This window comes from Triturus cristatus, chromosome 8 (assembly GCF_964204655.1).
Source record: "Triturus cristatus chromosome 8, aTriCri1.1, whole genome shotgun sequence".
Lineage (NCBI taxonomy): Eukaryota > Metazoa > Chordata > Amphibia > Caudata > Salamandridae > Triturus > Triturus cristatus.
The window spans coordinates 856,646,156-856,668,027 of NC_140591.1; the positions used below are offsets into that span (position 1 = coordinate 856,646,156).

General features: G+C 47.7%; 1 protein-coding gene across 1 annotated transcript in view; it reads left to right on the forward strand.

The window, feature by feature from the left end:
• LOC146805170 (E3 ubiquitin-protein ligase TRIM39-like) overlaps nt 1-10,545 on the forward strand; it is a 476,909-nt gene extending 466,364 nt beyond the window's left edge. Inside the window, exon 8 of the mRNA XM_085622362.1 lies at nt 10,010-10,545. Coding sequence (XP_085478488.1) covers nt 10,010-10,545 — 536 coding nt within the window. The remainder of the gene's footprint in view (nt 1-10,009) is intronic.
• The last annotated feature ends 11,327 nt before the right edge of the window (nt 10,546-21,872 follow it).

Below are 21,872 nucleotides of genomic sequence, written 5' to 3' on the forward strand. Positions count from 1 at the left end.
TTTAGGGTTTAGTGCAGTGGTATTTGTGTAGTGTGGGGGTAGTGTTTTAGAGTACTGCAGTGGTGTTTGTGTAGTGTAGGGGGTCAGGCTGAGGGTAGTGATTTAGATTTTAGGGTAGTGCAGTGGTGTTTTTGTAATGTAGGGGGTCGTGTTTTAGGGTTTAGGGTAGTGCAGTTGTGTTTGGGTAGTGTAGGGGGTGTTTTTTAGGGTTTAGGGTAGTGCAGTGGTGTTTGGGTAGTGTAGGGGGTCGTGCTGGTGGTAGTGTTTTAGGGTTTAGGGTAGGGCAGTGGTGTTTGTGTAGTGTAGGGGGTCATGCTGGAGGTAGTGTTTTAAGGTTTGGTGTAGTGAAGTGGTGTTTGTGTAGTATAGGGGTCGTGTTTTAGGGTTTAGGGTAGTGCAGCTGTGTTTCGGTAGTGTAAGGGGTCGTGCTGCCAAGCTTGTGCTTGTGTAGTTAGGTCCCGCCCAGATACATAAAGATTTTTTTCATTTAATATCTCAAAAACTACTGAACGGATTTACACCATTTTTAAAAAAGGACGCTTTCTGAACCAAGCACTACCTTTTTGCCAAATTTGGTGTAATTCCGTTCAGCAGTTCGAGCTGTAGCCGTGTCTAAAGTTTCCTATGGAAAATAACATGGAAAAAACACGTTTTTCGGACCCCCCTTTTTACTCTCCCCTGCTTGGCAAATCACCCCGAAACTTTCAGGATAGGAGATGACCGGAGCTGGCCATAAGTTTTGAAAATTTCGCGAAGATTCGCCAACATGTAAAGGGGCTGTTTAGACAGCTCCCACACACATAGCCAAGGTGGGGGGTCCCCAAAGATCCCCCAAGGGCAAAAACTGAATTTTTTTTTTTTCGCTAATTTCGCCGATTACGCTTACGGTAAAAAATTATATAAAAAAAAAAATTATCCACACTCTCCCCACCCCGTGTGCAATTGGCGGCCGAAGGCCATCAATTGTGCATGGCTTATAAGAGAAGAGAAAAACTATAATATTTTAAAAAAAAAAAAAAAAAAAAAAATTATCCACACTCTGTCCACCCCGTGTGCAAATGGTGCCCGAAGGGCACCATTTGTGCATGGCTTGTAAAAATTACGAAAAATTAAAATATTACCTTTCAAAACGAAGTGCATCATATGTCCTCCATGTGCGCACGGTGCGCGAAGCGCATCGTGCGTACATGGCCCATCTAGCGTAACGTGGGCACGCGGTGTGCGTAGCGCACCGCGTGCCCACCGTGCGTGCACGGCACTAACTGCGTAAAGTGGGCGCGCGGTGCGCGAAGCGCACCGCGTGCTTACTGTGCGCGCACGGTGCGCGAAGCGCACCGTGCGTGCACGGAACGAACTGCGTTAAGTGGCCGCGCACGCCACGAATGGCGTATAGTAACTTAGCATTTAAAAAACCGTACAAATTCACTGAAAAAACCATAGGTTTCACACACGTTATAGTTAGGAATTAGCATTTAAAAAACCTTGCAAATTCACTGAAAAAACCATAGGTTTCACACATGTTATAGTTAGCGGAAATTTTACTGATAAAAAACCAATGAAATTCCCCCGTTATAGTTAGTGCAGGCAACTATAACTCACGCGACCGCAATCTTCTGCTGATGACATATGTGTCTTTATGAAAAAAAAATATTTGTAATATATGTATAGCTAAAAATGTATGGAAGAAGACATGGGCAAATAAGTGTCTAAATACAGTATTAGCATCAGCAGAGGATTGCGGTCGCGTGAGTTATAGTTGCCTGCACTAACTATAACGGGGGAATTTCATTGGTTTTTTATCAGTAAAATTTCCGCTAACTATAACATGTGTGAAACCTATGGTTTTTTCAGTGAATATATATATATATATATATATATATATATATATATATATATATATATATATATATATATATATATATATATATATATATATCCTACTGGCGGTCGCCACTAGGTAGTTATAGTTAGGACCACGTTTCCATAGGAAATCCGCAACATTCTATTTTGAATAACTTTGGCGCCGGTCGACAAATCCTCGCGAATTTTTCAAAATAGGTGGGGCGCTACGCTCCGCTCCTACCCTGAAAGTCTCGGGGGGATTCGTCAAGCGGGGGCTGAGATAAAAGGGGGGTCCCAAAACGCGTTTTTCCCATGCATTTTTCCATAGGACCTTTAGACACAGCTACAGCCCGAACGGCTGAACAGAATTACTTGAAATTTGGCAGAGAGGTAGTCCTCAGGTCAAGGAAGTGCCTTTTGTAGGTTTGGTGTAAATCTGTTCAGTAGATTCAGAGAAAATAGCCTTTAAATCAATATATATATCTGAGCCAGCTTACGGTGCGCTTACGGTGCGCTTACCGTACGCGTACGGTGGCGTGCGCGAGCGCGATTTTGATTGGCTGTTAGATCTTAGTAAACATTCGAATCGGTCGAAACCAGGAAGCGGCGGCCGCCATTTTCTCTCTCGCTCTCTGAGTTGGGCAGCAAAAACGATGCCCAAAAATGTCTAAAGAGGCAGTTTCTTGAGATCCTAACCACCCAGCATTGATATAGGGGTCCCCAAACAACCCCCAAGCCCAAAAAAAAAAATGATTTTTTTTCGGAAAATCGCCGATTACGCTTACCGTACGCGTACGGTAAAAATTAAAAAAAAAAAAAATTATCCACACCCTCCCCACCCCGTGTGCAAATGGTGCCCGAATGGCACCATTTGTGCATGGCTTATTATAGGTAAGAAATAAACAAAGAATAAATTTCACAAAGATGCGCATAATATGTCCCCCATGTGCGCACGGTGCGCGAAGCGCATCGTGCGTACATGGCCCATCCCGCATAACGTGGGCACAACCACCGTGCGTGCACGGCACTAACTGTGTAAAGTGGGCGCGCGGTGCGCAAAGCGCACCGCGTGCTCACTGTGCGCGCATGGTGCGCGAAGCGCACCGTGCGCGCACGGAACGAACTGCGTTAACTGGGCGCGCACGCCACGAATGGCGTAAAGTAACTTAGCATTTAAAAAACCGTACAAATTCACTGAAAAAACCATAGGTTTCACACACGTTATAGTTAGGAATTAGCATTTAAAAAACCTTGCAAATTCACAGAAAAAACCATAGGTTTCACACATGTTATAGTTAGCTGGACATTTTATTGATAAAAAACCAATGAAATTCCCCCGTTATAGTTAGTGCAGGCAACTATAACTCACGCGACCGCAATCTTCTGCTGATGACATATGTGTCTTTATGAAAAAAAAATATTTGTAATATATGTATAGCTAAAATTTAATGGAAGAAGACATGGGCAAATAAGTGTCTAAATACAGTATTAGCATCAGCAGAGGATTGCGGTCGCGTGAGTTATAGTTGCCTGCACTATCTATAACGGGGGAATTTCATTGGTTTTTTATCAATAAAATGTCCAGCTAACTATAACATGTGTGAAACCTATGGTTTTTTCAGTGAATTTGCAAGGTTTTTTAAATGCTAATTCCTAACTATAACGTGTGTGAAACCTATGGTTTTTTCAGTGAATTTATATATATATATATGGACACAAAGCATTCATCGGTTTTCTCCAGGAAAAAAAGAATGCACGAACTCCTCTTCGTCGGTAAATACTGTTGTTTATTTTAAAGTATTGAAATCTCCCTTATGTCATGACGCGTTTCGGCCGACGAACGGCCTTGATCACATGATATATATATATATATATATATATATATATTGCGACCGCAATGCACAATGTGTCATTTCAGATGTCATCATTGATGTCATGAGTGATGTCACTGACCATGTCATAAGTGATGTAATATGTGACGTCATCAGCAGTTTATTGTGGGCGCGCAAGTTATAGTTACCTGATCTAACTATAACGTGGAATTTCATTGGTTTTTTACGAGTGAAATGTACAGCTAACTATAACTTGTGTGAAACCTATGGTTTTTTAAGTGAATTATATATATATATATATATATATATATATATATATATATTACCTACTGGCGGTCGCCAGTAGGTAGTTATAGTTAGGACCCTGTTTCCATAGGAAAACCGCAACATTCTATTTGGAATAACTTTGGCGCCGGTTTACGAATCCTCGCGAAATTTTCAAAACTAATGGGGCGCTATGCTCCGCTCCTACCCTGAAAGTCTCGGGGGGATTCGTCAAGCGGGGGCTGAGATAAAAGGGGGGTCCCAAAACGCGTTTTTCCCATGCATTTTTCCATAGGACCTTTAGACACAGCTACAGCCCGAACGGCTGAACAGAGTTCCTTGAAATTTGGCAGAGAGGTAGTCTACAGGTCAAGGAAGTGCCTTTTGTAGGTTTGGTGTAAATCTGTTCAGTAGATTCTGAGAAAATAGCCTTTAAATCAATATATATATCTGAGCCAGCTTACGGTGCGCTTACGGTGCGCTTACCGTACGCGTACGGTGACGTGCGCGAGCGCGATTCTGATTGGCTGTTAGATCTTAGTAAACATTCGAATCGGTCGAAACCAGGAAGCGGCGGCCGCCATTTTCTCTCTCGCACTCTTAAGCGGAGAGGAAAAACAAAGGCAAAAAACATGTAAAGGAACTGTTTAGACAGCTCCTTACCACCTAGCCTTGATTAATGGGTCCCCACAGTTCCCCCAAGGTCAAAAATTTCAGTTTTTTTTCTTTTACGAAAAATCGCCGATTATGCTTACCGTACGCGTACGGTAAAAAAAAAAAAAAAAAAAAAATTATCCACACTCTCCCCACCCAGTGTGCAAATGGTGCCTGCCGGGCACCATTTGTGCATGGCACATCACATATGTAGAAAATGTAAAAGCTTACATTTCACAGCGAAGCGCATAATATGTCCTGCATGTGCGCACGGTGCGCGAAGCGCATCGTGCGTACATGGCCCATCCACGGCACTAACTGCGTAAAGTGGGCGCGCGGTGCGCGAAGCGCACCTCGTGCTCACTGAACAAGGGGGACATTTAACAGTGATTGTTGTGAGCAGAATGCAGGTAATTCTGAGACAGTTTGACCAGAGTGTTTGACCATTTAGGACAACACTCCATCCTGGTATTTTCAGATAGGCAGCAGACCGGCTTGTGTACCCATGACATTGATACAGGGGACAGTATGCCTGTCAAAAACAAAATTTAGTGGCTGTCGGATAAGGTGAGGGCGAGTACTAAAGAGTAAAATGGAAGTCTTCAAGACGCTGGTATTAGGGGTGATTGAGCCCTCCAACAGTCCCTAGTCCAGCCCAGTTGTGATGGTAATCAATGCTGCCCCACCAGGTGCCACTCCAGGAGTTAGGTTCTGTGAGGATTACAGTGGATTCAGTTCATTCACCAAGACTGCCGCTCACCCCATCCCCCAAGCTAAGGAACTCATTGACAGGCTGGGCACTGCCAAGTTCCTTAGTACCTTTGATCTCACATCACGGTACTGTCAGATTGCTGTGACTGAGAGGGCAAAAAAGAGGTCTGCATTCTCAACCCCAGAAGGCACTTTCAGTCCTGTGTGATGCCCTTTGGCTTAAGGAACGCCTATGTCACCTTTCAGAGATTGGTGAAAAGGGTCACGGCTAGGAAGGAGGCACTCTGTGCCGCTTACCTGGATCACATAGCTGTCTTCAGCTCCAGCTGGGAGGAATAACTTTACCACCTCCGGAGGTGCTTCAGGCCCTGCAGCAGGTGGGCCTGACTATCAAGGCCAATAAGTGCCAGATTGGGCAGGCTACTGTGGTGTGTCTGGGCCACATGGTGGGCAGGGGAAGGTCAAGGTGCAGCCCCTCCAGACCATGATTGAGACTATCCTACCCTGCAAACCCCCAAAACACAGACTGAGGTGAAAGCTTTCCTGGTTCTCAACAGATATCTCAGGAGGTTTGTTAAGGGTTATGGCACCATTGTTAGCCCCTTAACTGTGCTGAGGGAAGTAGCCCTAGAATGTGAACTGGACAGAGGCCTGTCAGGAAGCCTTTGACACCCTCAAGGAGGCCATGTGTACAGCAACTGTACTCAAGGCTCTTGAGTTCTCTGAGGAGTTCACTGTGCAGATAGAAGCTTCAAAGCATGGCGTAGAGGCTGTCTTATGAGGAGGGCCTAGAACAACCTGTAGCCTTCATTAGCAGGAGGTTACTTCCCCATGAACAGAGATAGGGCTAGTTGGCTGTCCTCCGGATTACAGCCTCAGGGACAGAAAAAGCTCCAACCATCTTGAACCAAGCACCTGGACTCTACTTGCTGTAAGTCTTGCCCTCCAACTGGTGCCACCCCAGTCCTGGACCCTTGAAAGTGGGCCTGAAGGTGCTTTGCAAGCCAAGCTATGATCCTGTGAGCAGAATCAAAGCAGTGCGATGCATCTCCTTGCAGTTACTTCTGAACTGCCCCAGCGCGACTTATCCCTGATGCAGAACCTCACTTTGCAGCCTGCAGATTCCTCGGAAAGGCTGCTGCTGGATGCATCCTCGATACACGCCTTCACATTCCCTCATTGATGGTATCCTCGATGATGATGCAGGACTTCGCATCGTAGCCCCGCAGCTTCTTTGCAACTGCTGCTACACAACACATTCACGATTCCGGACTCCGCTTTGCAGCCTCCAGCTCATCAGAACTCCACTGCGCAACACATCCTCGACACAAGATATTGCAATGCTCTGCAAACCAAGAATTAATGTACTTTGTTCAGAAGACCTAACTTCAATCAATCAATCAGGGAATTGTGAAGCACAGCTACTCAGGGTTTCAAGGCGCTGGGGGGGCAGCTCCATTGAGTGCTGGGGTCATCCGAAGAGCCAGGTCATGAGGTCTTTCTTGAACTTGGGCAGTGTAGGTACTTGCCAGACGTGGAGGTCATTCCAGGCCTTGGCTGCGAGGTAGGAGAAGGACTTTTCTCCCGTTCTGGTCTTGTAGATGCGTGGGATGTAGGCCAGAGAGAGATCAGCTGATCGGAGGTGTCTCATGGGAGCGTGGAAGGAAAGGCAGTTGTTTATGTATGCAGGTCCGATGTTGTGGAGGGCCTTGTATGCATGGGTGAGGAGCTTGAAGGTTATTCTTCTTGGTCCCTGTCCCCAGGCAGCGCTCCATTGCTGTCGGCCTGATAACCACAGTTGGTGCTTTTTGCTTCTAGGCAGTATTTTCACTTAAATGGCATGCCGGGTGTACTGATTGTTTTTTTGTTCTCAAATAATTTATTACATTTTACTCTCTTTTTCTAAATTGGTGTGGGATTTTTCTCCTGTTATGATGTCACTTTATTACTGTTTGATGTGCTGCATAAATACTTTACACATTGCCTCTAAGTTAATCCTGACTGCTCTTGTGCCAAGCTACCAGTGGGTTGAGCACAGAAAAATTGGGGGTTGCTTGTGACTGCACCCTGACACAAATTGTGATTGCTGCATGAGCAGGGTTCCACCCCCTCAACCAGTAATCCAATTTAAAACATGCATCAGCACAGATAGCTGAAGGAAGAGTCCCTCTGTTGGGGACTCTGTTGTGAAATGCTATGTCTAAGAGGTCCAGGGCAGGGGGCATCTCAGCTGGATTGATGAGTCAGACAGGTGACCAGCTTTAGGGAATGTGCAGCTCAGTCTGTTAATTATTATGTAACATGCCAATGGCTCAGTTACGCAAGCGTGATGTGTACTTTCTGGATGTGGGTGACAGGAGTGATATGGACTTCCTAGTAAGTGCTGGTAGTGAACCAGGCATATAACACTGTACTCGACTGACCACAAATGTCACACCCTCTGAGGCAAATGAAGAAACAGGACAATGGAAGAAGGACCACAAATGTTGCTTCCACGGGACCAGAGATGAAGGGCCACAAATGTCACAGCATCAAGGGCAAAAAAATAACCAGAACAACAGAAGAAAAGCCACAAATGTCTCAGCCTCTGGAGCAAAAGAATGAACAGGACACAAATGTCACAGGACAACAGAACAAGGGCCACAAATGTCACAACCTCTGGGTCAAAAGAATGAACAGGAAAATTGAAGGAAGGCCACAGATGTCACCGCCTCAGGGCCAAACGAATAAAAAGGATGCAGTGGAGAAAGAGAACGTTGGGAAACCACCAACAGCGAGTTTTTCACCACAGTGGTTTTTGAGCTCTTTCCCCTTCTTTTGCTAACACAGGCACATAACAAAGAGGTCTATCTTCCAGTGAAAAAGATGGGAGAGATGCAGAGAAACAATCTCCGTCCTGATGCAGTGTGAGGTTGGCCTTGCTTGTCTTTCAGGCAAATGTCTTCTTGGCAAGACTCGAAGCAGCTGAGCCCCTATAGTCTATCACTGACTTTTAAAAATGGGCACAACACGTTGACCAAGATGGAAAGGGAACAAATTCTCTGGGTCAGATAATACTGAGAATTAGAGACAGGAGCACGCCAACTGGCCATTTGGTACTTGGTGGTGTGGTGTTTTAATGCTTTTGTGAGGATGTTTCGTCGTGCTACGACAGCTCCAATTCAATGTAATAAATTTGTGAAAATATGCTTATTGTCTATTACCACCTTGGCTAATCTTTTTTCACGATACAGTAGTACACGATGTTTGCACCAAGTACCACACTATTTACAACCAAGGAAGGGTATTAATGCCAGCCAAAAAATGTTTTGTGATCCATCCCTTGGTCGTTATAGAGATGGGGAGGAGTCATACATCCCTTTACATCAGGAATTTGTGAGAGTGCCAAATGTCACTTGTGCAACTGACTGAATGTTCCAAGTGATGACAATCTATAAGGAGCATTTCAGTTGAAGACTTAGTTCAGAGGTAGTATGGTGGATGTTGCTTTAATGGTTTACAAGCGATGGGATCCAGAATATACAACCTATGCGACGGTGATACTGAATCAGAATTCTCTTAGTAAAGGTTCTGAAACCAGACTAGAGTGTGCACTGTATTTTGGGGTGAAAATCACTTTGGTTGTGGTTGAGACTTTCTTGCGTAGGTTAACTTTTAGTCAAGACGGCTCAAAAAAATGTGATTCCTTCCAGAGCTAATTTGAGTTAAAGTTTAATAATGTTTAATTTTGGGCATCTGTCTTTCATGGGTGTGAAATCAGTCACTGTGGGGAAATGGGAGAATGACAAGAGGTAATAGACTCAATGTTTGCTTAGACTTTTCATAGTGGATCTCTTCAGATTCTAGGAACTTGCTGTGCCGATCTCAATGCCAGAATATGTGACTCACTCCTAGCCATATTAGCAGAGTGGTCTCTCCTTGGGCGGACAGGTGTCTCACTGAGTGGACCATCTGCTTCTTTTCACAGATTTACTGTCACTTTCACGAGCCAAGTATTAGACCACAGCCTAGGGGTGATTGACTGTAATCTAAATAAAAAGCATTTAGTCCATCTTTAAGGGCCCATATACATGTTCAGGATCAATGATCCTTCGCGGAGTACAAAATCCAAGCACATGGGAGACACCTGGGCGGGGTGATGGATGCCTTTCCCTCTGCTTTTAGTTCACAGACAAAAGAAAGAAACTGGATATGCTGGATGAGAGGAATTCTAATCCATTGGATGTTTATATAAAGAGTCATTTATTTCAATCAGTCAATTTCCTTTACTGTAACCAAAGTGTAATACAGTTGCCTGAGGTCTCTTTGGCATACATGTTTGTACCAGAGGTAGAAAGAGGACTGGAAATTTGAAACACACTTTCTTAACTCACCCTGATACACCTAACAGTCTGACCAAAAGTGTAATTCTGATACTTCACAAATTATATATAAGCACAGTGACAACACCCCCTCTAGTGCATTCATTTACTTCATATTAACCTTATTCTCTACGCAAGCTTGTTCCCCTAGTCACGATGGACTGTAGTTGATATTGTGACATCCATAGCAGTATGTATATGCATAACAAGCAATAGAAGCAACTGTGCTCAGGAGCATATAGTCTTGGTTTAGTGGGGCTGTTGTGGTTGTTCTCTGTAATGGTTTTGCTGCATTTTGATTGTTTGAATCATTTGGCCTGAGTTTTTTTATTCTTTCCTTCCTAGGGGATATTAATCTGGATTCTCGCTCTGCTCATCCACGGCTCTACTTGTCTTTGGATCGGAAAAGTGTGAGGTTTGGAGACGTGTGGCATATAGTAAAGCAAACCCCCCAGAGATATGATACATGGAACGCTGTGGTGGGAGTGGAGCAGCTCACCTCGGGGAGACATTACTGGGAAGTCGAAGTAGGCGATGGAAAGATTTGGAGCTTGGGGGTGTGCGACGAGTCTGTGGACAGAAGGGGGCTGTTAATGAGGACTCCCGCGACTGGTTATTGGGAAGTTGGTCGCTACTATGAAGATTACTGGGCTCTCACCTTCCCTCCTCCTGGGACCCGCCTCTATCCAACGGTCCGCCCCAGAACTGTGGGGGTCTATGTCAACTATGAAAAGGGTAGAGTGACGTTTTATAATGTAGAGGGCAGAACAGAACTCTTTGTTTTTCCAGATTTCCCGATCAGCTGCACATTAAGACCATCCTTCTGTACTGGAAACAGGGACCCTCCATTGCGCATCCGCGCTCTGGGAGTGGAGGAATGAGGCGCACCGACTATAATCAGCATGCATCAAACACATAAGCTTACATTTGTATTCACAATTCCACCTGTGTGCATTTTGTTGAACAAAAAAAGGTAAGGTTTATTAAAAACAAATACGGTTTGCTTTCTCTGACTCTTTCTGCCCTGTGTTCCTTGTCTGTAAACTCTTGCTCCCAGGGCAACAACCTATTTGTGCAAGGTAGTACGAATGTAAACAACATTTAAAAAAAGTAACAGAACTTGTGGGGAATTGGTGATAGTCTGTATGCATAAATGAGCGAGTTGAATTAAATAACCGGACACAGTGGCCAAACCCTCCCCCCCATCCGTCGCCAATGAGCTGCCCCAATTTGCAGCCCGTGTCAGCCTTGTCCACGGCCTCCCACCTACATGAGGCCTCACAGCGCCCAGCTGTCTCTCTCGATATTCAAACCCACGGGCGCCTGCATTTCAGTCCCCTCTCTCTCAGCGGTGGAACGCAATGCACCCCCCACCACCAACTCCCAGCAAGGTAATGTGAGGGACCCCCATTGCACGCCCATTCCATCTTTGCCAACCACCTCCCGCATTCATGAAGTTTCTATATACATATACACAGCCCCCGTCTTTCTGTAGCCTATGTCTCTTTCTCCCCCCTTGTCTTTCTCTATTTCCCTTGCTCCCCTTTCAATTGTTCTTACTCTCTTCCCCTTCTCTATTAGACTTCTTACTGTGTTATGCCCTTGTTCTCTTATCTTTCTTCTTCTCCCTGTCCATTGTTTCCCTCGCTATCCGTTTGTCTGCTTTTCGTCCCTCTCTTTAGGTCTCACACCAGCTCATCGTACTTTCTGGCTCGGGGAGCCTTCTCACCTTGCTACAACAAAGCGAAAATGTTGCAGTTTTTTTTCCTTTTTTCAGTTTGGGGAAAACAACAGAGGCTTCTCCGAGCTGTTAATTGTCTTTTTTTCATCTAGAACACCGCCTTCGCTCATAGTACGGATAGGTCGGAGGCCCCCTCCAAGATGGCAAAGCCTCGTGGGATCCGATGTCCTGTGTTACCGCCATGATGGAAGAGTGTGTGAAAGAGTGGGCAAGAGTGTGTGAGACTATCCTAAGTAACTGGAATGAAGCCTTACAGCTCATAAATTAATGTTAAGTTATAGAAAGGGCAACTAGAATTATGCAGCAGAGGAGGACAACAGTATGCAGCAGGGTTGGCTAAATTATGCAGCAAGAAAATGTAAATAATTAACATTATGAAGCACATTAGGGGGCATATTACGAAAGTGCCCTCTTTCTGCATGTTAGTCCCCACTTTTTACTGAATTGCTGATTTGCTTTGACTCAGTGTGCCCTGGGCTCCTGCTAATCAGGTACCCAGGGCCTATGTTCGTTCCCTAAAACTGCATTGAAGCCTAAACCCAATTGGCATCTCTTGCCGCAGGTCAGCCCCTGATAAATGGTACCACGGGTACCGAGGGCACTGTGACCAGAGAAGGCCTCTAAGGGCTGTAGCACTTATTGTGCCACCTTAGAAGTCCTGTACCCTCACACTCACACCCTGCCTTTGCAGGCTGCGTGTTTTGGTGCAGAAAAAAGTGAAGAGTTGACATGGCACACATACCTGTGTTCCATGCCTACAACCCACTGCCCTGGCATAGGTCAGTCACCCCTCTAGCTGGGTGCACTATACCAGTGGTGAGGGTACAGGTGCATGAGCACTGTACCCCTGCGGTGTCTAAGTTCATTCTTAGACATTGTAAGTGCAGTGCTGCCATTAAGAGTGTATGGTGCTGGGAGTCTGTCATTAGGAACTCCACAGCACCATAATGGCTACACTGAAAACTAAGAAGTTTGGTATCAAACTTCTTAGCACATTAAACCCACACTGATGCCAGTGTGGGATTTAATAAAAAATGCACACAGAGGGCATCTTAGAGATGCCCCCTGAAAACTAACCTATCACTAGTGTCCAGGCCGAGTGGCTGCTTTCAACTGCCACCACCAGACATGTTTCTGGACCCCTGGAGCCTGCTGCTCTTGGGGGCCTGAAATAATGCACATCCTGGGACGAGGTGCCAAGCCTCGTCCCCCAGGATGGTCAGGGTTCACAAAGGGGAAGCTTCAAAGGCTTGCCGCCTTTGTGATCTTCCCCAGGCCAATTGCTGCTTTCAACAACTGGTCCCCACTGGCTCTGACCCCCACTTTGAGTGGGAGAATTGGCAGGAAAAACAAGTGAGGAAGAGAGGTGTGCCTACCTCTGCCAACTCCACCCCTCAGGTGGGGGAGGCGAGGTGAAGCACAACTCTCAGTCCCCACAATCTTACAGATGCAGGGGACTCAGCCAACCAGGGAAAGGCTTATGCCCCCCTCCCACTGGAGGGTGGCATAATAGGGGGTGTACCCACCCCAGGGAAGGGACCCATTGGTTCCAACCTTTTTACCTTCCTGTTACGCCCCTAATTCTAGTATTTAGGGGCACCCCTGAACTTTGCTTCCTCAGACCAGAAGAAACTACAAGAAAAGAAGAAGGACCTAACGGCCGTGCAGAAGCTAAAAAGAGGAAGACACCCACTGACTTGGCCCAGCCCTACCGGCCTGTCTCCACCTCGAACCTGATCCTGCAAAATCCTGGTGTGTCCTGCAGCCAGCAACCTCAAAAACCCTGGAGGACCAGCCTGCCTTCAACTACAAAGACTGTGTCTCCTGTGAACACCGGATTTGTTCATCTGCAACCTCTGGCTCCGGCCAGAGACCGTGAATCTGCACCACTCTGCACCCGCCGTCCACGGCCGGAGCTCGAGTGGGCAAACACCACAAGGAGGTCTTTCACGGCGATCCTAACCCGAGATCCAGCGACTCCTGACCTGCCTTAAATCCGGAAGGTCCCCCTAACCGCGACCAGAAGCTGGGAAGAAGATCTGACCCTAAAAGGCACCATTGCACCGGATGCCCCACGGCCTTGGGTGGCCCAACCGATGGTGCCTAATCAACCCTCAACATCCCAACTTACCTCCCAAAGTGGTGGTAGCACCCAGAAGTCCTTCGTCCCCAAGCCTGCAGTGCCTTTGCAAACCGTAGGCTCCCCATTGCAAACAACAGGGCGCCTGACGTTGAAACAGCACCCTGCACCCGGCCGCCCTAGTGCCGCTGAGGGTGCATCTTTGGTGCTACTTTGTTTCCCCATTTGCCCTGAGCTAAAGTCCAGGAGCCTTGCTCCCACAACCAAGTGGCCTGCTCATCAGCAGCCACAAACCGGAGGCCCCCTATCCCCGTTTGGATAACATTGGGCCTCAGCACTCTGCACCCGGCTGCCTTAGTGACACTGAGGGTGTAACAAGAGTGCATTCCTGACCCTGTGGGACCCCTGAGTCTACCCCCAGACCCTCAACTCCCACTACCAAATCCTTATCTTAAAACCGATAACACTATTTTCCTCCATAGGATAATATTGACAGTTTTTCTGGGAAATATTTTTATGTGTGGAGTTTGAAAACCTCAAGAAATTCTTTAAAATTGTACTGTTTGGGGAGGAGCCTAGCGCAGGACCAAGATGGCCGCGTGAGCACAGAGCTCCCGTGACCCTCGTTCCCTCCGGCAATTATCCTGGAAAAATCCTGTGTCAAATATCCGGAATCTTGGACATGAACTACTGCTGAGGGCAGTGTCGTTGTCCGGACTGAAATCATACACCGGAGACCAAAGTTGTGACAGGCTGAAGTTTGCGGCCTATCCCCTGGAGGTGCCCGGGTCTCACGTTGGCATCGGCCCGGACACTAATTGAACAACAGCGGCCGTGTGCGGTGCGGATCATCGGAGGGGGGCTGCTTCCACTTTCACTTTCGCTTTCTCTCACAGTTACGTGCCTCGGCCCGCGAGTGTCTTGGACAACAGTTGCCTGTAGCTCGGCCTGCACATGCATGGGATTGCATCGGAGTCCCAGAACCAGCGGACCTCGTGCCAATTGCGTGGCTGAGCGGCCTGTTTTTGACGCTGACTGTTCCGGGGTTGAGGATGTCGACCAAACCAGAGGCCGACAAACAGAAGCCCAAGAATACCAGGCGGGGGGGCTACACCCAAACCAACAATATGGATCGCTATGCCCAGCAAAAGGGATCGCCAAGCGGACCGGGGAGGCCACAGGAATCATCGGGAGACGGCTCGGTCCCCGCACCGGAATTGACACTGCAAGACATTATGGGCGCCATTGAGGAGATGAAGTCCTCTATTAGGCAACAGTTTGAGACCCTGGCACACAAAGTGGACACCATCTCAGTCGACGTTAACTTGCTCCGCGCTGACCTGGGGAAAACTAATGAGAGAGTAAAATCATTGGACCAAAAAACCGCTAGCCTCACGGGGGACGTCTCTGATCTGCAAATAGAGGTCCGCACGCTGAGGACTACCAACGACCTCATTGCCCGCAAGATGGAGGATTTTGAAGGCCGGGCGAGGCGCAATAACGTGCGCATTGTTGGCGTTCCGGAGAAATCGGAGGAGCAATCGGCGGACTTGTTTGTCGAGGACTTGGTGCTTAACCATCTGGCACCTAAGGGCCTCAGCAAGTTCTTTGCGGTCGAGCGGGCCCACCGAGTCCCGGGCGGAAGGCCCAAGGTGGGAGCCCCCCCGAGACCGATCATCGCCAGGATCTTCAACTTCAGGGACCGCGATGTCATTCTGCAGGCGTCACGGGGGTCCGGACCGGTCACTTTCCAGAACACTGCAGTGAGTTTTTATCCTGACTTTACCCAGGCGGTGCAGAAGCAACGGCAGAGTTTCCTGGGGGTTAAGAGGAGGCTACGTGAGAGGGGTCTGAAGTATGCCATGCTCTTCCCAGCCAAGTTGCGCGTTGAGTACGAAGAACGAACCTTTTTCTTTGACTTGCCAGACGAGGTTGGGGAATGGCTGGACACATTGCCTCAGCGGCGGACCAGCGGGGATCATGTTGTCGGAGCGGAAGGAGGCCATGTCGCAAAAGAGTGAGGACTCTGGTGATCGACCATTCTGGCCAAGCTCGGGACAGTGGTTCACTGATTTGTTTTTATTGCTAGCTATTGTCCGGGGGTGGCGAGGGCACAATGGGATCTCTTTCCTCCTACGGGGTTTCTTCTTGTAGATTAGCTTTTGCTAGGGCGACAGGCACACTGCAAGTTGGGGGGGCTTTTAGGCTTATGCAGGGGTGCAGGGTGGGGGGTGGTTTGGGTTTGTTGGAGTGTTTGTTGTTGTTTTTCCTTTTGCAAGGTATCGCAATGCAAGTCTTGTGTGCTGCTCTCGGGGATGGGCGGGGGTCTCTTGCCATTTTGTGATGGGGGGTAGGGGTTTGAATATACTTAGTTGGAATGTTAACGGCTTGGGGGATCGTATTAAGCGGGGGATTGTTCTGCAATTTCTGAAGAGGTGCTCTCCTGGCATAGTTTTGCTGCAGGAGACGCACCTGATAGGCAACACGTGTCATGCCCTTAATAGAAAGGGGTATAAATTTATCACCCACTCTGGGTTTTCCTCGGGATCTCGGGGGGCTGGAATACTTGTTAGGACCTCGCTGCCGTTGGAGATTGACTCTACTACTGTTGATGAGAGGGGGCGCTTTGCGGCGGCTGCGGGGAGATGGGAGGGCAGGACACTGGTTTTGGTTTCTGTTTATGTCCCCCCGGGCCTGCAGGCCGTCACATTTGCCGACTTGGGGAGGGCCATGTTGGATCTACCCGAGGGAGTGTTGGTAATGGGTGGTGACTTTAATGCAGTTGGTTCCGGATTACTAGACAGACATCCGCCAAGGGACCCCGGGGGGGCGCAGAGATGGCTCCCAGACTTTACTGATACACTGGGTTTGGTTGACTGCTGGAGGCTGCTGCACCCCGCTCAGCGGCAGTACACTTTTCACTCTGGGGCGCACGGCAGTCTCTCTAGAATAGATTATGTTCTCACCTTGGCTGCCCACGCTTCCTTGGTGTCCGAGGCTCGGCACATGGCCAGGGGCATCTCCGATCACTCGCCGGTGTGGATTAGTATGGATTTTGGCCGTGGTGCGGCAGGTAGGGTTGCCCCTATTAACCCCTGGTATTTCCGTGACCCTAAGACTCGTGGTGCGTTGTTGAAAGCGGTTGATCTTTACTTCTCGGAGAACCTTGGCTCGGTTACCTCCGCGGTGTCTTTGTGGGAAGCGTTTAAAACAGTACTGAGAGGGGAGGCCCTCTTCTTGATAGCGGATGTCAAACGTCGGAGAGATGCGGAGGTGGCGCAGATCGAGGGTGAGATAGTGGCATTAGAGTCTGTCCTGGAAGAAGAGGTCACGGCGGAAACACTGCATAAGTTGAGATTAAAACAATCTGAATATAAAGCACTGGTGACAAACGCGGCTAAGGTTCTTAGCAGGGACCAACAACGGCGATTGTATGATGTGGGCGACAAGGCTGGGAAATTAATAGCGTGGTTAGACAGGAAAGAACGGGTGAATAGAGTTGTGCCAGAAATACTGACGGATGGCGGGGATATTGTCACAGAACCCGATGGGATAGTCCAGTGTTTCGCGGACCACTTCCGCAGGGTCTATACGTCTGTGTCGGACAAGCCGGAGGAAGACTCGCATGATCTGCTGCGAGACATTGCCCTGCCTTGTCTATCCGATGTCGACAGGGAGGACCTTGATGGTGACATCACCGCTGACGAGGTTGCAGTTGCTATCCGCTCGCTACGCCCGGGCAAGGCCTTGGGCCCGAATGGCTTGCCGGTCGAGTTGTATAAACTCAGACCGGATAAGATTGCTCCGTATTTGCGAGATATGTTTGTGGAGGCGCGGGAGTAGGGGTATCTTCCATTCGACCAACGTCTGGCGACAATAGTGGTTATACATAAAGATGGCAAGCCCCGAAACAGATGCGGATCGTATAGGCCGATCTCCCTACTCAACGCTGAGCCCAAAATCCTCGCCAAACTGCTGGCTAACCGTCTGATCAGGGTCATCGGGGACTTGATTCACCCGGACCAATCCGGTTTTATCCCACACCGCAACACTGCGTTGAACCTCAGGCGACTTCATGGCGCGCTCGCGAGGGTTGAGACGCTGCGGGAGTCGGCCATTTTGGTGTCACTCGACGCCACAATGGCTTTCGATACTGTGGAATGGCCGTATCTGTGGGCAGCGCTCACAAAATTCGGCTTCGGACCCGGTTTTATAGGCTGGATTAGGCTACTTTATGAGGAACCTTTGGCTAAAATCGCGGTGAACGGTAGGGCGTCATCTCCGTTCGGGCTCGGGAGGGGCACTCGGCAGGGTTGTCCTTTGTCGCCACTACTGTTCGCTCTCGCCCTTGAGCCGCTGGCGGCATGGATTAGATGGCAGCCAGACATAAGAGGGATCCGATGGTCGCCAGACCACGAGGACCGCATTTCATTGTATGCAGACGACATTTTGTTATACTTGACCTCGCCTCGGAAATCCCTCATAGTGGTCTGCGACGTTTTGAAGTCTTTTGGTAGTAACTCGGGTCTCGCCATTAATTGGGGAAAGTCGCACCTATATGTTCTCAGTGGGGACACCCCTGCCGTCCCGCGGGATTGCTCCATCCAGATCGCCCAGCGGGGCTTTCTGTACTTGGGGATATATATTTCCACAGACCCCTCTGTCCGATACGAGAAGAACTTCCTCCCTCCGCTGACACGCTTGAGACGGGATGTCGCGGGTTGGAGGCGGCTACCGCTCTCCCTCCTAGGCCACGCCGCATTGTTTAAAATGATGTCTCTTCCCCGGTTTCTCTACGCCTTACAGAACACCCTAGAATTAGTTCCTGCCTGTTATTTTCGTGAGGTGGAGAGCTTCCAGCGTTCGCTGTTATGGGACGGTCGACCACGTATAGCTATAGCAAAGTTGACCCTTCCATGGTATGACGGGGGGATTGCACTCCCTGACATCAGAAGATATTATTGGGCTACCCAATTGGGAGCGATTAACCATGGGGTTTACGGTCCGGCGTTGAACCCTGGGTTTGCTATGGATCGGTGGCTGTTGCGCGGGGGCAATTACCTTAGGGCGCTGTATTCCAAATCATTGGACGGGTCCCTCACGGGACCGACCAAGACGGCAGTGCATGTGTGGAAGGCGGTTACAAACTCGTTGGGCTGGAAGGACAGACTTACCCGGGCTACTCCGCTTTTTGAATCCGATATACTAGGGAAATTATGGCACACGAAAGGGTTTGAGAAGTGGGACCTAATTGGGATTTCTAGAGTTGGGGACCTGCTGACTAAGGGTAAGGTGAAATCGTTTGAGATGCTGCAGACGGAGTACGAATTAGGGGGTACCGAATACTTTCGATATGCCCAGGTGCGTCACGCTCTGCTCTGCGTTCGTGCCGAGGGGGAGGCCGTGCCTGAGTCTTCTCCTTTGGAGGATCGGATTCTGGATGGTCATATGCCGGAGAGTACAATCTTCTTGATTTACAAGAAGCTTGTCAATGTCCGGACCGACCTCCTCCTTGATGTGCGAGAACAATGGACTAGGGATGGTCTCGAACTGGACGATGAGGAATGGCAATATGCAGTCTCCTCTCCGAAGGAGGTTGCGATCCCGGCTAGACTGCGGCTGGTGCAGCTTAAGATACTTCACAGGGTTTACGTCACGGGGCCCCGCCTGATCCATATGGGTTTCTCTGACGATGGCTTATGCAAGAGAGGCTGTGGGATGTTGGGCACCTTCCTACACATTATTTGGGAGTGTGGGGAGATCGTAGAGTTCTGGAAACAAATTCATGACGTGATGGAAGGGGTCACAGGTATCGCACTCTTCCCGGAGGCAAGACGATGCCTGTTGAATGTCTGGGGCCCCACCGACTACGATGCCGCTCAGACCCAATGGGTGACTCTGGGGAATATGGTGGCGAAGCGAGATATTGCGCAGCTGTGGGGATCCCAGAGACCACCCACCTTGGTAGCATGGATGGAAAATATGGACTGGGGCATGTTCCGGGAGAAAACGGTGTACAGTGCCCGGGGGCGCCCTAAGAAGTGGCATAAGATATGGGGGCAATGGAACCATTATAGGGGAGATATTTGTGTGCCCCCGGTTGCTGAGATGCCCGATGTGCAACTTTCCCCCTAGCTCTACTTCCAACTATATACGTAAACTGTTCATAACCTGGAGTGTGTACCCCTGCTTTCCCCTCGCTTCTTTGGCGTGGAGTACCGCTCCGCTGATGGGAGTGGGACCTCGCCCCAGCTGAGAACTAGCGCATGCTTATTATATCCTTTGCCTTGCTCGTGTTTTTATTTTTTTGGTTTACATTAAAACTAAACCTTTGTTACTCCTGATGTACGGACATGGACCTTCCTACGTATTGTTCCTATCGTGCTGCCGAACCTCCGGGATGTCGGCTGAATAGCTGTGTACCATGTTGACGTAAATAAAGGGTTTTAAAAAAAAAAAAAATTGTACTGTTTAACAAAAACGCTTTTACTTACCTGTATCCAGGTATACTACACTGAGTAAGAAAAGTAATCTAAAAAGTAACTTACTTGGTATTTTACTGCAAAACCCATTTAAGTCTATGTACTGTATTTACAAGCATTGCATTTCTCTACAACCATACTGTAAGTCAAAACAAAGTGCATATACAATTACAATTCAAACTGTTTACAAACTGCATTACTAATGTAAAGTATTCATTGCTTACCTATGCCAGGCTTGTTTGGTTCTAGAAAATAAAACAACTAAAAGAATCATTTTTATACGAAAACAATTGATCTGAAGTTCAGTCTTTGAGTGTGTGAATTTATTTGCTGAGTATGTACAACAAATGCTTAACACTGTCCTCTGATACTGCCTTACTGCTGGACCACACTACCACAAATAGAGAGTGAGGTTCTATCTGACTTTACCTCTGCCTACCTTTTGGGTTCCACTGGACTCTGTGCACACTATACCTCACTGGTATAGTGTATACAGAGCCAGCTTCCCTCATGCAGCGTTAGCCTTCCTTGCTTAACGCCGCACTCCGCCACTTCAGAAATGCAGGGCTGCACCATATTTACAATAATACAATGCACCTTGTGTTTCACCCCTGTGCTGGCTCAAAACCTAGCAGTCTAGTGCCAACGAAGGCACCCTTGCACCATAGTGCAAGGGTGTCTGTGTTGAGAGGAATATTGTTTATGTGCAGGAAGGTCTTCCTTCCTGCACAGAAACAATCTTTAAATTACGTTTTGTAAATTTTATGTGTGCTGCTTAATGCAGCACTCATAGAAGTTGCAAAACGTCATTTTTTTATTGATTGTGTATGTGCAGGAATGGTCACCTTCCTGCACATAAACAATCAATGGCAATTTGCTGTTTCTATGTGTGCGGCACAACGCTGCACACATGGAAACTGCAAAAACGAGGGGAAAAAAGCATTTCTCCTCATTTCGCCTGTTTGAGACCAGGTTTTCCCTGGTCTTAATTTTGGCACAGCCTCCTATTTATGCCACCCTTGTAAATACGGGGCGACGTCAAAATCAATAGGTGTTGCCGTGTAACGTCCACCGCAACACCCATTGCCCTCCCCTTTCACTCTAAGTACAGCGCAAAAGGGTGCCTTATGTACAAGGCAGTGTTAAGCCATGTTAAGTGGCTTAACGCTGCCTTGTAAATTAGGCCAAGCCACTATCGCCACCACAACGTCACTGAAAGTGACTTTGTGGTACCGATAGGGGATTGTAAATATGCCCCAAGGTGTCTGTGTTAGCTTACGGTTTGGTTAGTTTAATACACATTGATAGAAAATGGATCATAATGACATGGAAAATGCAAAACCTAATAAGAAAGAAAAGTACATAATCTCACACTTTAACTTGATTCTATGGAAAATATGATTCATCAACAAAGAATATTTTTTCTTGCATGGAAGCAAAGCTAAAGCATTTCTAACTTCCAGAGTACAATACCTTGCGTAAAACGTACAATGTTGTGCTGAGTGGAAAACAGAGGTGCATGCTCACACTTTATTTAATAAAAGGTGTACTTCTTTTATTCTGTGTATCCAGATTATGTTTTATGTTTCAGAACTGGTCTTCATTATTGTTTTCAATCATTTCTACAATATGGGCCTCTCGAAATACCTATTCCCATTCAGAAAGTACCTTGCAAAGAAGAATGTTCTATTGCATAAGTATACTATAAGTGCTTTGCTAGGAAACACTGTGAGAGAATTAAAATGTTTTGAGATCAGTGTATCTGGCATAACACGACTTGGTACGCACAATGAAGACAAATATCTACATAGCAAAAAAATATGTATATCCATTTTCCACTTTGCTACTGCCTGAACAAAAGTTTTACCTTGTCGTCCTAAACACGACAGTTTTTGATTGAATTCC